The sequence below is a fragment of the Orcinus orca genome, chromosome 13 (genome assembly GCF_937001465.1).
Source record: "Orcinus orca chromosome 13, mOrcOrc1.1, whole genome shotgun sequence".
Taxonomy (NCBI): Eukaryota; Metazoa; Chordata; class Mammalia; order Artiodactyla; family Delphinidae; genus Orcinus; species Orcinus orca.
Window position 1 is genome coordinate 755,248 of NC_064571.1, and position 17,811 is coordinate 773,058.

Below are 17,811 nucleotides of genomic sequence, written 5' to 3' on the forward strand. Positions count from 1 at the left end.
AGAGATTATACCACAAGCACATCTGAAAGCTTACCTTGTGTGACTGTTTTGAGAACAATTAGAGTTGATAAAAATCTCAGTGGTAAACTGGAGCTCTTAAAGAAAGCAGCTGTCTTTGGTTTACTCTCCCCAGAATGCTCGAAAGAATTACCCTGAAGGCCCTTGGTCACTACTCCTTTGAATATGTCTTCACCCAGTCGCCTCAATGTTGACGTCATAGTCGAATGCTGTTAAAAACATGTACTGTCTTAGTACACTTACTCAGGTTCAGAAAATATGTATTTCAAATACTACAATCCAATATATGAACCAAAAATAAGCCAATCTTTTGCTAATAAAAACAGATCAAATGGAGCTGGAAATATGCAAGACTGGAAAGCAGTAATTTTATAATCAACTTTAAAAAATTATTTATACTACATATTCCTCTAAAAGAAATGGGTACAACTAAGAAATGAGAAACAGTAATTTTCCGAAGAATTAAATTAGGAGAAGCACTATGACAAGATTCCATTTCAAAACATCTAAGAGCAGATCGTGAGAGAGCTCTGGCCCAGAGCAGCCAAAGGAACAAGGAGAGGCTTGTGGGGTCTGGGCTGCCCGCCTCCACCACTGCCGAAGAGCCCAGCATCCCCCAGTGCCCGCTCACACCGATCATCTAGCGCCTCGCTGCTTCACAGCCCAGTCAGATGGTAAATGTCACCACGATTGCGATACATTTTATCCATTTCAGAAGAAAAAAATGCTGGGTTAGAATCATGGACAATTCTCAGGGCGAATCAACTCAAACAAGAAAATGAGCAAAACAGAAATGATGGCATATTAATTCCCTCTAAAACAACACAGGCTCTGACGGTTTTCCACAAATACGGTAAGAAGCCAACACAGGAAAAGCATTCAAACTGCTGCAGATGGGAGTGCTGAAGCCACACTCAGAAATAACTTAAAATTCCCTTTGTTATAAACCCGTATCACTGACTTTTGTAACGGCTTCCCCCATCTTCTGAGGATTTCTGACCCATCTGTACCCAGATAAGCACTGATCTTGCAATGTGGATAAAAAGCATCAGCTCTAGAATTTCTGCACATAAAATCAGAGGCAGATATACTGAGATTTTATGAGTGTCAGAGGCCAACTGATGTGGTGAGTCGCACAAGCAGTGCCACCTAATTCACATATATCATCAATAAGCTTTTGATATCATTAGGAAGAGATAATACATTTGTGCTTTAAAGCCTCAGCGTGCAAAGGTAATAGAAGAAAATATTTCAAAATCCTACTCAGAATAATGCATTAGGAAGACAGGATTAAGGGAATTTTGCTTATGTCTAAAAATAAGCTTTTTGTTTTCCTAAACGTGTGTTGATACTACTTCCCTCTAAGTGGAAACAGAAGAGAAACCAAAGTCTCTGCTGAAGAACGTGATGTCTCACGCACCTGTGCTCAGTGCGGCTCAGGACCCGCCTACGGGGGTCGCTCGCCCCAGGACTTCACCCATATTTTATAGGACAGGTTGCCTTCTCTACTATAAGGCAAAAAACATGTCAAAAACAACTTTGACCCGCCCCCCAGGTTAACAAACTTTTTAAAGTAGAAAATAAGATTTCTGGCCACAAGACTGAGCAGGTATTACCTCCCCCAGTCTTCCTGCTCTGAAGACAACTAAACCCCCTGGACATTGTACAGAAAACAAACACCAGATGACTGAAAGGCGGACAGAAGAAAGCAGGCTGGCTGGGGCCCCAAACACCCAATACGGCTTCAGACTTCCCAGATCTGGAGCCGAAAAAGCGGCCACCAAAGGATAGAGAATGCCCACCCTAACGCCAAGCGCTGATCTCTGGCCACAGGGCGGCAAAGGGCAGACCTGCGAGACAAAAAACGTGCAGACAAGACTGCGCTCCAGCCAAACACCACAGAACAGCCCGTGGCCCAGCCCCCCAAAGCCAGCAAGGTCGTCAGGAAGGCGGGGACTCCCACCCCCGCCAGGCGGAACGGCGGCGTCAGCGGAGGCCACGTGGGAGCCGTGAGGCGCCCCCAGCCCCACCCCCACCGCCTCCCATGGCCACACCGGCTGGCGGGGAACCAGGGCTTTGACTGAGGAGGCCCCTCGTCTGCAGAGCAGCGCCAGCCAGGCGAGACAAAATGTTTACTAACATCCGGAGTCTCGTGACACAGTGCCGGGATGTCCAGTTTCCAACAGAGAATCACTAGTCACACCAGAAGGACCTCAAACTGAATGAAAAAGGAAAACCAGTACTTGCCAACACCAACATGACAAACACGCTAGAGGAGCTGTGACGAAATGAGAAATTACAGACATTTTTGAAACAAATGAAGAAAGTCAGACAAAGAAGAACAAATATCATATGATATCGCTTATATGTAGAATCTAAAAAAAAAAAAATGATACAAATGAACTTACTTACAAAACAGAAACAGACTCACTGACTTAGAAAACAAACTTATGGTTACCAAAGGGGAAAGGCTGGGGGAATAAACTGGGAGTTTGGGATTAGCATATACATACTACTACATATAAAACAGATAAACAGTAAGGACCTACTGTATAGCATAGGGAACTCTGCTCAATATTCTGTAATAACCTAAATGGGAAAAGAATTTTAAAAGGAACAGATACATGTATACGTAGAACTGAATCACTATGCTGTACACATGACAATAACACAACACTGTTAATCAACTATACTCCAACATAAAATAAAAATTACATAAAAAAAAAAAAGAAGACAAGACAGTTTGTCATCAGACTGCCTAACGGAAGTTCTCCAAACAGGAGAGATGGAAGAAGGAGCTTTGAGACATCGGGAAGGAAGAGCACGGTGAGCTCAAACACAGGTGAGCAGACAGACTTCCCTGCTCATCTTGAGGCATGTTCAACAGCTGAAGCAAAAGTGGTAACACTGTGCAGTGTTAGATTTGTCCTCAAGAAAACTACTTTACCAGAGCCTAACCTACTGGAGTTTTATCGGAGTCCAATCAGCCTAGGGGAAGGGAAATGACACCCAACTCCAGTGAACTCTACGCTCCTGCCCCACCTCAGGGGCAGAAGACCCGAGAAGCACCTGTGAAGTTCACAGGCCAGGGACACGCGCTCCCTGGAAGACTGAGACCTGATCACACAGCCAGAGCACTCCCCTCCACACACCTGCCACCACAGCATTGAAGGCCTATCTGCAGCAGCTCCGGGGCACAGTGCGGCACGTCCAGGTAGCAAGGAAGACACGAGGCACACAAAAGGCAAAGCACAGTTTGAAAAGCCAGAGCAAGCAACAGAATCAGACCCGAATACGGCAGGAATGCTGGAATAATCAGCCTGGGAATTTGAAACAACTATGATTAACATGCCAAGAGCTCTAATGGAAAAAGGAGACAACACAAAAGAACAGACGGATAAAATAGGCAGAGAGATGAAATTCTGAGAAAGAACCAAAAGGAACACTAGAGATGAAAACCACTGAGAATGGAGAAGAGCTTTGCTGGGCTCATTAGTGGAATCTACGGGGCTCCAGAAACAACCTCTGAGCTTGATGATACCTTCTACAGAAACTTCAGAAACTAAAAAGCAAACAGAGGGACTTCCCTGGTGGCGCAGTGGTTGAGAATCTGCCTGCCAATGCAGGGGACACGGGTTCGAGCCCTGGTCCGGGAAGATCCCACATGCTGCGGAGCAACTAAGCCCATGTGCCACAACTACTGAGCCTGTGCTCTAGAGCCCGCGAGTCACAACTACTGAGCCCGTGTGCCACAACCACAGAAGCTCACGCGCCCAGAGCCTGTGCTCCGCAACGAGAGAAGCCACTGCAATGAGAAGCCCGTGCACCGCAACGAAGAGCAGACACTGCTCACCGCAACTAGAGAAAGCCCGCGTGCAGCAACGAAGACTCAACGCAGCCACCCCTGCCAAAAAAAAAAAAGCAAAGAGAAAAAAAAAAGACTGAAAAAATGGAACAGACTATACAAAAATTATGGGACAACTACAAAAGGTGTGACATACAGGTAAGGGGAATACCAGAAGGAAAAGAGAAAAAGAAACAGAATATTTGAAGCAATAATGACTTGAGAATCTCCCTCAAATTAATGTCAGAAACAAAAACACAGAACCAGGAAGCTCAGAGAACACCAACTAGGATAAGTAGCAAAAGAAAAAATAAAACAAAACACTACACCAAAGTGTATCATAAACTACAGAAAATAAAAGCTAGGGACTTCTCTGGTGATGCAGTGGTTAAGACTCTGCACTTCCACTGCAGGGGGCACAGATTCAATCCCAGGTGGGGGAAGTAAGATCCTGCATGTCACGCAGCTGGAAAAAAGAAAGGAAAGAAAAGCTAATGAAAAGAATCCTAATAGAAGCCAGAGGAGAAAACAGCTCACCTATAGCAGAGCAAAGATAAGAATTACATCGAGGTTCTCTTCAAAAACCACATAAGCACGTAGAGAGCAGAAGGAAATATTTAAACTGTTGAGGGAAAAAAACCTGCCAACTTAGAATTCTATATACTGCAAAATTATCCACCAGAAATGAAGCGGAAATAAAGATCTTCTCAGATCAACAAAAACTGAAGGAATTTGTTACCAGTAGACCTGTCTTGCAAGAAATACTAACAAAAATTCTTTAGAGAGAAGGAAATTATATATCTTGGGAAACTTGGATGTACATAAAGTAAGAGCGTTAGGGAAGGAAGAAGTGCAGGTAAAATAAAAACACTTATTTTTCTTATTCTTAATTGGTCCAACAGATAACAGTTTGTTGAAAATAATAGCAACAATGTATTCGATTATGTATGCATGTGTGTGTTTATATGTGCATGTGTGTACAACATATATACACACGTGTGTGTGCTTATGTATAGGGGTAATGAATGACAGCAATGACACAAAGGAATAAAACACAGAAGGAAAGAGTTAGGAATATTTTGTTCTAATAAGGTACTCAACCACTAAAAAGAGTTAAAAAAGTAGTACAATTGACATGCTAAAAAGGATGGAAAGTAGACTATCATATGTCCAGTTAAAGCCACAAAAGAAAGGAAAAGAGTAGAAGAACAAAGAACAATGTCAACAAACAGAAAACTGACAACTTGGGTAAATATTAACCGAACAGTATCAATAATCACCCTAAATAACAACAGTCAAAACACACCAAATACAAGAGACTGTAACAGAAGATCCCTATACACTGTGTACAAGATACCCACTTTAAATCTAAAGGCACATACAGATTAAAAGTATTCAACAAATGGATAAAGAAAGATATGCCATGCTGACAGTAATCACAAGAAAGCTGGAAGAGCTTTGAAATCTTACTTTCAGACAAAACAGGCTTCAGAGCAGGGAAAGTTACCAGGGACAGGAGGGGCATCACATAGTGATGAATAGGTCAATCCTCCAAGAGGGTGTAACAACACCTTGGGTACGGTGATCACTTTTTAGATACAACACCAAAGGCACGATCCGTGAAAAATAACTGATAAGCTGGACTTATGCAAAAGTGTGTGCAAAAGACACATCTGATACAAGACTGTTATCCAAATATACAAAGAACTCTAAAAACTCAGCAATAAGAGAATACACAACCCAATTAGAAAGTGCACAAAGGACCTGGACACCTCACCAAAGAAGATATACAGACGTCAGGCAAACATAAGATGCTCCACATCATACGTCATCAGGGAGACGCAAATTAAAACCACCGTGAGATACTGCTACACACTATTAGAAGGGCCAAAACCCAGAACACAAACAACACTGAGTGCCGGCGAGGATGTGAAGCAACAGGAACTCTCATCACTGCTGGTGGGAATGCAGAATAGCGCAGCCACTTTGGAAGACAGCTTGTAGTTGCTTAAAAAAAAAAAAAAAGTATATTCTTACCATACTATCCAATAATCATGCTCCTTGATATTTACCCAAAGGAGTTGAAAACTTATATCCACACAGAAACCTGCACATGGATGTGATAGCAACTTTATTCATAATTGCCAAAACTTGGAAGCAACCAACATATCTGTCAGTAGGTGATGGACAGATAAACTGTGGTCTATCCAGGCAATGGGACATTACTCAGGGCTAAAAAGAAAAGGGCTATCAAGCCATGAAAAGACAGGGAGGAACCTTAAACGCATATGGCTAGGGAAAGAAGCCAGTCTGAAAAGGGCACACACTGTCTGGTCCCAGCTCTACGACATTCTGGAAAAGGCAAAACTCTGCAGACAGTAAATGGACTGGTGGTTTCCAAGAGTCAGGGGTTGGGGGAAGGCAAGAATAGGCACAACACAGAGGATTTTTAGGGCAAATGATTTTTTGTATCAAATTATTCTGTACAATGACGGTTACATGCCCTGATACATCTGTCAAAACCCAGAGAACGTACAACACCGAGAATGACCCTGATGTGAACCTCACACTGTGGGTGATGATGACGTGCACGTGCAGATCCATCGACTGTGACAAAGGTCCCATCTGGTGGGACGCTGGTAGTGAGGAGGCTGTGCATGTGTGGGGCAGGGGTTTACGGAAACTCTCTGTGCTCCATTTCGCTGTGAACCTAAATTCGCTCTAAAAAATAAAGTCTATATATTAAAAAAGCAACATAAGAAACCTTCATGGTGATGAAACTGTTCTGTTACCTTGACTATAGCCATGTCAGTATCATGGTTGTGGTACTGCAACTAGTTTTGGAGTATGTCAGCTTTGCGGAAATGGAAACAAGTGATCGCTCTATTATTTCTTATGAATACAAGTGAATCTACAACTATCTCAAAATAAAAAGCTTAATTTTGAAAAAAGTACTTGCAATTAGACAACTGTTAAAACTAAAATGTTAAAAACCCATCAGTAAATGTTGACCAAACGAATGGGAGAGCGGCAAGAATGCTACTTTTCACTAGAAATTGGGTGCAGGCTGGCAGTGCACACAGAGTGGTGCTGAGTGGCGATCTGAAGACAAGAACAGAGTACAAATTATCTGAAGAAAAATGAGAAGACTCTTCTGGAAGGAAGATAAAACAAAGTTTCACTCAATTCTGTGAGTCTAGCCTTTTGCGGCTGAGAGCAAGCACTCAGCCAACCCTTCTCAGAAACCATCACGTGAACAGCAAAGTCAACAGTGACATTAACCGACCAGCTAATTTCTATAACTTTGGTGAGACACATAGTTAAGGTCAACTGTGTGTATGTGTGTGTATGTGCTTGCACGTGTGCACGCGCACACGTGCTCACGTACTCGCTCATGTGCGCCACGAACGCAAAATATTTAGGAAATCCTCAGAAAGCCATTTTCCCTAAACCTCAACCATCCCACTACTTAACCACCAGTCCTGCACTTAGTAGTTTAGCCGTGTGCTTCCTGAGCTCCACAGGACCAAGAGTAAGCTACCCGAGCACTAATTTGTTTTTCTCCATTTTTAACCAAATGAAAGCTGTAACAGCATTTATCAATACTAACTGGGAAAGTAACATTTTACAAACCTACTACAACTCATAGCACAATTGGTTATATATGCACGTCATATTTGGATTAAATAACCCTTACGTGAGCTGGTAACACCTAGCCTTCATTTTATAAGATGCTGGAATAATTTTCCCTCTTTGATTAGGTTATCCTAATAATCACTGTTCCATTTAGCTAGTGTGTGTCTACTGGCATAAAGACAAAAAACCAATTTCTGTTACCTTCAGAAGAATATGAAAAACTATAAAATAAATAATGAGGCGGGGGGCGGGCAGTTGGTTTCAACAATAACCTAACGCAGTGAAACTCCTTATTACACAATTCTGAAACTCAAAAGCAATGTTACACCCTGAATCTGATCTACAGCATTGAGAAATAGGATAGTAAAAGAGGAAAGAAGAGAAAGTGGTGAACAAAGCAATGGAGGCGAGGAAAAGTCCCGAAACAGAACAGGACGTGTGGGGAAAGCTGTGCGAGAGTAAGATCAAGAGCAAAAGGGTTGTACTTGCAGACAGACTCCCGTTCACCAGTTACCTGTGTTCCGGCATCGAGCTGCCTTAGAGACCAATATATAAACTTTACAAAAGGCTCGTGAAGCTTGGCATTCACAAAAGGCATCCACTGTAGCTGCTCTGTCATCACAGGCAAAAGCTAAAGATAAAATGATGGAAAATACAAAAACACACACTATTTTTAGATGCCTGAAATCAATTACCACAATTTTCCAAAAATTATCTTTTTCCAAAAGAAAAAAGAGTTCTCTAACAAAAAATCTTCACTTTAAAACCGTACATAGCACAATAAGGAAATATGTACTTGAAACATTACGTGTCTACGCCCTTGACCCAGCAATGGCACATCTAGGATTTTAAGACTAACCTATAAAAACACACCCTGAATCTTAAATGGTTAAATAAACTTATGGTGCATATATAACCATTAAAAATGATAATGGCATCTATATTTATTGCCATGGCATATTCTGGGGTTATAAAAGCAGGTTACAAAAAGTGTAATAAGATTCCACTTACATAAAATATGTCTGTATGAATTTATATTGAAAGAGATAAGATATTTTTAAAAAATATTAACAGTGAGATTTCAGTAACTGGACTGATATTTACTTTCCTCTTTATATGTCTGTCTTTCATAAATATCTTAATTAATGTCAACTTATAAAAATAATGCAAATCTTTAAAAAAGGTATTTATGAACGCTGCTTCAACAGTATGTCATTTTGCTGAAAGATTAAGACCATAGCGATACATTCTAGTTCTGTGAAAAATGCCAGTGGTAGTTTGATAGGGATTGCATTGAATCTGCAGATTGCTTTGGGTAGTAGAGTCATTCTCACAATGTTGATTCTTCCAATCCAAGAACATGGTATATCTCTCCCTCTGTTGGTATCATCTTTAATTTCTTTCACCAGTGTCTTATAGTTTTCTGAATACAGGTCTTTTGTCTCCTTAGGTAGGTTTATTCCTAGGTATTTTATTCTTCTTGTTGCAATGGTAAATGGGAGTGTTTCCTTAATTTCTCTTTCAGATTTTTCATCATTAGTGTATAGGAATGCAAGAGATTTCTGTGCATTAATTTTGTATCCTGCTACTTTACCAAATTCACTGATTAGCTCTAGTAGTTTTCTGGTGGCATCTTTAGGATTCTCTATGTATAGTATCATGTCACCTGCAAACAGTGACAGCTTTACTTCTTCTTTTCCGATTTGGATTCCTTTTTTTTCTTTTCCTTCTCTGATTGCTGTGGCTAAAAGTTCCAAAACTATGTTGAATAATAGTGGTGAGAGTGGGGAACCTTGTCTTGTTCCTGATCTTAGTGGAAATGGTTTCAGTTTTTCACCATGGAGGACGATGCTGGCTGTGGGTTTGTCATATATGGCCTTTATTATGTTGAGGAAAGTTCCCTCTATGCCTACTTTCTGCAGGGTTTTTAAATTGAGTTATTTGTAGTGAGGTTGATGGACTTAGAGTGTGTCATACAGGGTGAAGTAAGTCAGAAAGAGAAAGACAAATACCGTAGGCTAACACATATATATGGAATCTAAGGGGAAAAAAATGTCATGAAGAACCTAGGGTAAGACGGGAATAAAGACACAGACCTACTAGAGAATAGACTTGAGGATATGGGGAGGGGGAAGGGTAAGCTGTGACAAAGTAAGAGAGTGGCATGGACATATATACACTACCAAACATAAAACAGATAGCTAGTGGGAAGCAGCCGCATAGCACAGGGAGATCAGCTCGGTGCTTTGTGACCGCCTGGAGGGGTGGGATAGGGAGGGTGGGAGGGAGGGAGATGCAAGAGGGAAGAGATATGGGAACATATGTATATGTATAACTGAGTCACTCTGTTATAAAGCAGAAACTAGCACACCATTGTAAAGCAATTATACTCCAATAAAGATGTAAAAAAAACATGGCAAGAAAAGAATGTTTGAAAAAAAATAATAATAAAAGCTAGGATATAGAACCATATGTAATTGGACCCCAGATGTGATAAATAAGGTATAAAGATAAACCTCTGAGTCTGGAAGGACATATATGACCTACGCACTCCTCCGGAAACACCCCACCCTGGCTTCTGTGTCACCAACTTCTCTAGCGACACCCAGCTCTCCTCTACTTCTCGGGCCACTACCATTCTCTCCTGCTGGCAGGTCCTCATTCACCTGACCATTAAATACCGGAGTTCCTCGACTCAGCGCTAGCCAGTCCGGACTCACAACCCCCATGTCCACACGCCCAGCTCGGGCCTCTCCGCAGAGCCCCAGCCCCCGGAGCCACACCTACACCCACACCCACACCCACACACGCACTCCAGTGTCTGCAACTCATCTAAAACTACCTTACCGACAGTGGAAGCTCAAACCCAGATCTCGTGTAGTATTTCCTACTTGCAGTGAACGCGACCAACGTTCACCCCGGTGCAAAGTCAGAAGCCTGGGTGCCAACCCTGAGAGCCCACCTTTTATACGGGATCCATCACCAGTCTCGTCAATCTTCCCCCCTAAACATTCTCTAGATGGCCCATTTCCAGCTCACAGCCACACTGTCCTTCCCCTGAACCACCTGCGTTTCCTAAGTGTCCTCCAGACCCACTCTTGCATCTCTTCGACCCTCTTGCCGCATCACAGAAGACACGACCCTTTCAAAGCATAAACCTGACGCTATTTTCTCCTGAAAGCTCTTCATTAATTTCCTCCTAGTCTTAGTTATTTTCTAGAATGAAATTTCAAGCAAAACTGAAAACTTACAGACACCCGCAATTGAGTACTTTTGTGGATGAACAGAATTTGATAACCACCTACTCTGTTAAGGTCACAGTCACAGGAACATTTTGTATTCTTAATTCCCCCACCCTTAAATTACAGTATTTAAAACTGGTAAGGAAGGAAAGTCTTTCGTTGCAGAGGGAAATCTTTCAACTGGGACCACACATAGGTATACAAGATAAAGTACACAGAACTATGTATAAAGTGCTTCTGTCACGAACAAGGTACATAACACGAGGAAGCACGCAGGAAAGTCAGAAGTGTGAGATATTCAGTAAGTTCACCAGGTTACCAGCATGAAGCTGGGGAAGGGAAGCGAGGGGAGGGGGAGGAGGCGGAGTGTCCCAGGTCTACGGACCCAGGGGACGCCAGGAGCAAGAGCGCCTCGTGCGGGCCTGGTGGCTTTCCCGCCTTTCACGGCGGCGGTGGTGAATTTGCCGGTGATCGTTTTAGTGAGATATAATTCACACACCATACGAGTCACCCATGTAAAGGGTACAACTCAGTGATTTTCAGTATATTCAGCGAGTTGTGACACCACCGTGAGACTCCGTTTGAGAACATTTCCATCACCCTCCCCCCAAGAACCCTAGCCGTTAGCAGGCATCTCAGCATCCTGTCCTCACAGCCACTCGGCTACTCCCTCTACACTGATCTGCGCGGCCCCAGGGTTTCCATGTAGATGGAGCCACACAATGCGTGTCTTTTGTGACTTGCTTCTTCCACTCCCAGTAGTTTCAGACCTCACTCACGCTGTAGTATCATGGACACCCCATCCCCTTTTACCACCAAGTTACATTCCGCAATCTGCATACACCATTTTACCGAGCCACCTGTCAGCTGATGGGCATCTGGGCTGTCTCCACGTGTTGGCTACCGTGCGTCATGCTGCCATGAACACTCACGGATGAATCTATGCGCGCACACGTCTGCGTTTCTCTTGAGTACACACCTCAGAGTGGAACAGCTGACTCGTTTGGTAAATCCACGTTTAATCTTCTCAGGAACTGCCAGGCTATTTTCCAAAGTTCCTACTACACCTTTTTACATTTTCACCAGCAGCGCACGGGAGTTCCGATTTCTTCACATCTTCGTCAATGCTTGAGATTCTCTGGCTCTTTTATTTTAGCCATCCCAGGGGGTGTGAAGTGACAAAACAAAGGGACTCGGATTTGCATTCCCCAAATTACTAACGTTGCTGAGCATCGTCGGACACGCCTATGGACCATTTGGGTGAGTGTTAGAGAACCGTCTATTCAGATGCGCTGAGCATTTTCAATTAGGCTGTCTTTAATTACTAAGTTGTAAGGTCTTTTTGTTTAAGTACTCAAGATGGAAGTCCCTTATCAGATCTGATTTGAAAAATATTTTTTCCATTCATTGGGTTGCCTTTGACTCTCACGATAGTATAGTTTGAAGCATGAAAGTTTAAAAAAATGTTTTGACTCAAACTTCACTTTTTTTTTTTTTTTTGCGGTACGCGGGCCTCTCCCACAGTGGCCTCTCCCATTGCGGAGCACAGGCTCCAGACGCACAGGCTCAGCGGCCATGGCTCACGGGCCCAGCCGCTCTGCGGCATGTGGGATCTTCCCGGACCGGGGCACGAACCCGTGTCCCCCGCATTGGCAGGCGGACTCTCAACCCCTGCGGCACCAGGGAAGCCCCCTCTTCCTCATCTTCAAAGCCACTGGGGATGCGAGGATGCACTGAGTGTCTCACCTACTCTTCTGCCTCTTTTGTCTGGCCTGAAGTGCTCACGTGATTACTGGACCCACTCAGATCATCCTGATTAATCTCTACTTGAGGGTCAGCTGATTAGTAACCTTAATTTACTTTTTCCATGTAAATGTGACACACTGACAGGTTCCAGGGCTTAGGTTATGAACATCTCCGGGACCATTATCCTGCCTAGCACAAAAAGCATTTAGAAGAAGCTTTTTAGGTAAGGATGAAAACCGGAAATAATTTCCTCAAATGAAACCCTGGCCTGTATTTATTAATTCGTTAAACCAAACAAACAACTTTAGATATCCACTCTTCAGAGTTTTAATGTATTTCTTGTAGAATGCAACCGTCAATCTCTAATGACAATTTATACTGACTGGAAATCCTGAGTATCGATATCCAAATTAATGTCTGTAATTTAAGAAAATGGTCATTGCTCTTTGTTAATGAGAAGCCCCTTGAAAATACTATTTAACCCTTCATGACTAAAGGCAAAATAAAATTATTTTAGTGGGATTTGGATCCTAAAATGATGTGTATCAGGAATTGTTCCTATCACTGATTATCTGCCTAACTCTGATACACAATTATTTTGCCATTTTTGGAGTAGGTTTTCAATTTCTGGTCTGCCTTTAAAAAGAAATTTCCATCATGTTACAAAAAATATAAGTATGAATTAATTTTTTTTTTAGTATGAATTAATTTGAATTAAGTCTGAAATGAATCTTTTTAGAACTGACTATTGGTATAATCGACTTTCTATCAAAAATACTTTCAATATTTTTTCTCTTGTAAAATGTACCACTCTTTCAATCTTCGTGTCTACTGAGTCATATATTTCAAATTAAAAAACAAACCTTCACACACTTCTCCTGAATATCATTTCTCTGAGAAGCAAATGTGGGTAGTGCCTTTTCACCATCCATTCCAGATTCTTCATGTTTCAATTTGCTAAGGTGATGATCCGAAATCCAGTCCATGAAGACAGTTAAAAGTTCATAAACTTGTCCATTAAGTGGTACCTATATGCAAAAAAACTAAATCAAGCACTTCTTTCAATTCACAGCCTCCTAAAACTTCAAAGGCAAGTTTTAAATTTGGTAAGTGATTATGGCATAATTTATCTAAAACACTAAAACATGTATTGGATGACAAATCTTCTCCAAATGAAAGAAATTCCAAATCAAATATCTCTAATTAATATTAGAAACATGTTAAATGCTGGTTGACAGAAGGGGAGAAACCCACCATAACAAGGAAATTGAAAGAACTGCACCTTATAACCGAAAGAGAGAATTTTCATTAAAATTCTTTACCCGAGTTTGATAATGGAGAAGAGTAAAATTGGCCTTAACTCAAGAGCATGAGCCACCATAACTAACAGATTTGAACAAATTTAAAGGTCTCAAAAGCTAAACAATTTCCACGATGAAACTTCATATCTTCTTTTTCCTTTACACCGTAACATTCTATAAGTAGGTATGAAAAATTTTTCCTGGAAATCCTGTTCTCTGAGAGTCCACCAAAATGGGAGGAAAAGAAGAGCAAACTGCCATGAAAAAACTATAAATTCAACTAAGCTGATTTCCGTGTTCCTTCAAATCACTTTCAGTCACTTCAATTCAACATTTATCACACATGTTCCTTCAACGGGAGCTATGCTAGATTTAATTTTAGACAGAGAAATACAAAAGCAAATTAATAAAAAGGCAAAATTAAGCAGACAGCAATCCACAAAAACAGAATCAGATGAATGAAAACAAAGTTATACTATTCTGACCAAGAGTCACTTTTAACCTTCTCAATTTTCTTCAAATAGGAACTTTTGATGAAAACTGCAATCATCTTGACTAACCTGAGTATAAATCTCCACTTTTCCAATTTACTTTATTATTTGTTTTTAATTAAAAAATTTTTTTCATGGGACTTCCCTGGTGGCGCAGTGGTTGGGAATCTGCCTGCCAATGCAAGGGACACGGGTTTGAGCCCTGGTCTGGGAAGATCCTACATGCCGCAGAGCAACTAAGCCTGTGCGCCACAACTACTGAGCCTGTGCTCTAGAGCCCGTGAGCCACAACTACTGAGCCTGCATGCCACAACTACTGAAGCCCGCATGCCTAGAGCCTGTGCTCTGCAACAACAGAAGCCACTGCAGGGAGAAGCCCGTGCTCCGCAACAAAGAGTAGCCCCTGCTCGCCGCAACTAGAGAAAGCCCACGCGCAGCAACAAAGACCCAATGCAGCCAAAAAGAAAATAAACTAATTAATTAAAAAAAAATTTTTTTTCCACAGCCAGCATCCATGACAGGAAAAAGGAGGCGGGGGGGGGGGGGTTAAGTACGATCTTTTCCAACCACTAAACCCTCTGCGCACAGCCGGGGCCTGGTAGAGGTGAGGGCAGGCGGGGCGGCCACAGGCTAGGGCAGCCCCATTGGGAGTGCAACGTGGGGCCCAGGAGGGGTCCCTGCAGGTCAGAAGGGGGCCCTAGGCCTGGAGCCTCCGGGAGAGCCATGCGGCCGGTGATGCCACCCTTGCTGTGACTGCCGTGCTCCTCCTGGATGAGACGCGGAGGCTGGGCCAGCGATGCTGTGGGCTTGGCTCCCTATCCTCCCCACATCGATAGTCCGCCCCAAGATGACCTCCCACCGCAGGTGCCGGAGGGGACACAGGCCGGGTCCTCGGTGCTCTCGGCAGCACGGCCCAGAGCCGCGGCACCTCCCTGCTGACACCCCGCAGCACCGCCAAGCGGGGGCCCCGAGAGCTTGGCACAAGCAGCTCCCCCAGGCCTGGCCCTGCGGACGGACGAGGTCCCCGGCCTTCCGTCGAGGAGGTCCCATGCGTGGACCCCTGTGCAGGGCTGGGAGCGCGGTGGCTCCTGCTTGATCCGCGCCGGCCCGTCACAGGCCAGACGGTGCCCGTCCCACGGCAGCTCCTGCTGGGGCTCCCGTTGCCATCCTTAAACAAGGCCATCCGCCCAGTTCACTTTATGAAAAACTACAGCATTTATCAAAACCACTGAAGCCCAGTGAGGTATCACTACCCACCCACTGCAAAGGTCAAAATAAGAAAGACTGAAAACACCAAATGTTTTTTGGTGCCATAAAAGCTGACAGCAAACTTTTTAGCCAAGTTGTCACACACATTGCTGGCAGGAGTATGCATGGCGCGACCACTCTGGAAAACTGGCAGTTGCCCCCAAAATTAAATACACCTCTACCTTATGACCCAGAAATTCCAGTCTTGGCTATATTTCCAAGAGGAATGAAAATACATGTCCCCAAAAAGCCTTATACATGAATATTCTTAGCAGCTAAATGTTTTGTTTTGTTTTTGCAAACAAAAGCATATCTGAAATATTATAGCAATACTTTTCTACAAAGAAATGATCACAGTGAATCCTTTCACACTAAGAAGAATGTTTGCTAAAGGGAAAAAAAAATAAGGAAGAGAAAAATGTCCTGTCTTTCCAATGGAGAAATCATATCATACCTTATGAGGTTTTGAAACTGGTACTTTTTCCTGTTTTAAACTTTTTGCTTCGTGAGCGGCGTGGGGATTTCCTTTCAATCTCTGTATTGTCATAAACTCACACTTCCTCTGTGACAGTACATATCCGTGAATTAAAAGAAAATTATATTAAAAGTGAGAAAGTCCAAAGGCAGTCATTTTAAATTTCACTTTGTGTCTCAAGAGAAGAGCAGGTACCTTACCTGTAAATTATCTAAACGAGCTTGAACTCTCTTAGCCTGAACCTCCAACTTCCTGTTTTCTTCACTTACTTCATTTAACTAAGGTAGGAAAACATTAGATATTTCAATAGAAACCTCAAGCCAGTTTCCTACTGAAGTTTTCCCAGTGTACCATCTTATCTAGTCTGTGTTACCAAGCAACATAACGTAACAGACAGAGGTAGCGTCCATGATTAAAGATCACAGCTAAAACCACCATTTGGTCCTAAAACATTAAGAGTTTCTAAGAAAGTTTACTTCATTCTATGAAAAATGTGCAAGTCTCCTAACATCTTACACGTATACATTTTAATAGGAAACGTCTTTTAGTTGAACTTTTTATTGAAGTATAATGTATGTACAGAAAAGTGTACCAATCATTAAATATCACCATAACGAATTACTGCTATTGGAGTAAATGTATCTGTTAATTTAGGAAAACTGACATCTTTACCATATTGAGTCTTCTCATCCCTGAACATAACATAGCCTTCAACTTATTTCGGTCCTCTTTAGTTGCTTTTAATTAACATTTTGCACTCCTCAGTATGCATGTTTTATACATGTATAATCTCTTTAGATTTATTCCTGGATAGCCAATGCTTTTTGATGCTACTACCCATAGTATCTTTCAATAAACATTCACTACTTGATTATTGTTGATATACAGAAATACACTTGATATTTCATATACTGAGCTTATACCCAAAGATTCTCCTAAATTTGTTTAATTCTAATAACTTGTCTGTATGCTCACTTGGATAGTTACTACATCTGTGCATAATCATGTCATCGGAGGATAATTCTTATTTCTTCCTTCCCGACCCTGACTTTCCTTTCCTCACTGCACTGACCAGGACTTCAGCACAAAGTTCAACAAAACAGTTAACAGTGAGCACCTTTATCTTGTTCTGATCTCAAGGGAAAAGATTTCAATAACTTACATTAAGTGTGATTCAGAAGTTGTTGTTTTTTTTTTTTTTTGTAAGTACTCTATGAGAATTAAGTTCTCTTCTATTACTAGTTATTATCTTTGGGCTGGTGCTGAATTTTAAATCAAGGAATTATACGATTTTTCTCCTTTTATCAGATGATGTGTTAATTTTCAAATGATAAATGACCCTGTATTCCTGGACCAAGTCCACTGAGTTGTATTATACTTTTTGTGTACCTCTGGATTCAATTTGCTGATATTAAAAATTTTTGCATCTGTACTCATGGGAGACTGGCTTGCATTTTTTTTTTTTCTTGTAATGTTCTTGACAGGTTTCGTTTCAAGGTTATGCTGGCCTCATACAACAAGAAAGGGAGCATTTCTCTTTTTCTGTTTACGTAAATAAGGTACATGATATTTCCTCCTTAAAAGTTAGCCAATAGTCTTATGCTCCTTCTTTGAAGGTAAGGTGTCTTATTTTTCTCTGGTTTTATCTTTATCTAAAATCTTCGTGTCTTAAAATAGCATGCTTATATGGTTTTCCTCAATATTTACCCTGCTTAGGGTTAACAGAATTTCTTAGAATCTACAGGTTGGCATCTTTCACCAGCTTTGGATATCACCTCTTCACATATTACATTTTTGCCTTATTAACTAC

At 41.9% G+C, this 17,811-nt stretch overlaps 1 protein-coding gene across 14 annotated transcripts in view; it reads right to left on the reverse strand.

Moving 5' to 3' along the window:
- CCDC138 (coiled-coil domain containing 138) overlaps positions 1 to 17,811 on the reverse strand; it is a 47,631-nt gene that overhangs the window by 17,701 nt on the left and 12,119 nt on the right. For 13 of the 14 annotated variants that reach the window (XR_007470950.1, XR_007470951.1, XM_049696168.1 and 10 more), the window contains 5 exons: positions 16,202 to 16,279; positions 15,981 to 16,088; positions 13,350 to 13,514; positions 8,013 to 8,129; positions 35 to 227 (listed from right to left, as the gene is read on the reverse strand). Coding sequence is in view for 12 of the 14 variants with exons in the window: in XM_049696168.1 (XP_049552125.1) it covers positions 35 to 227; positions 8,013 to 8,129; positions 13,350 to 13,514; positions 15,981 to 16,088; positions 16,202 to 16,279 (661 nt within the window). In the remaining 2 variants the exon portion in view is untranslated. The remainder of the gene's footprint in view (positions 1 to 34; positions 228 to 8,012; positions 8,130 to 13,349; positions 13,515 to 15,980; positions 16,089 to 16,201; positions 16,280 to 17,811) is intronic. The other variant, XM_049696169.1, reaches the window with a different exon arrangement.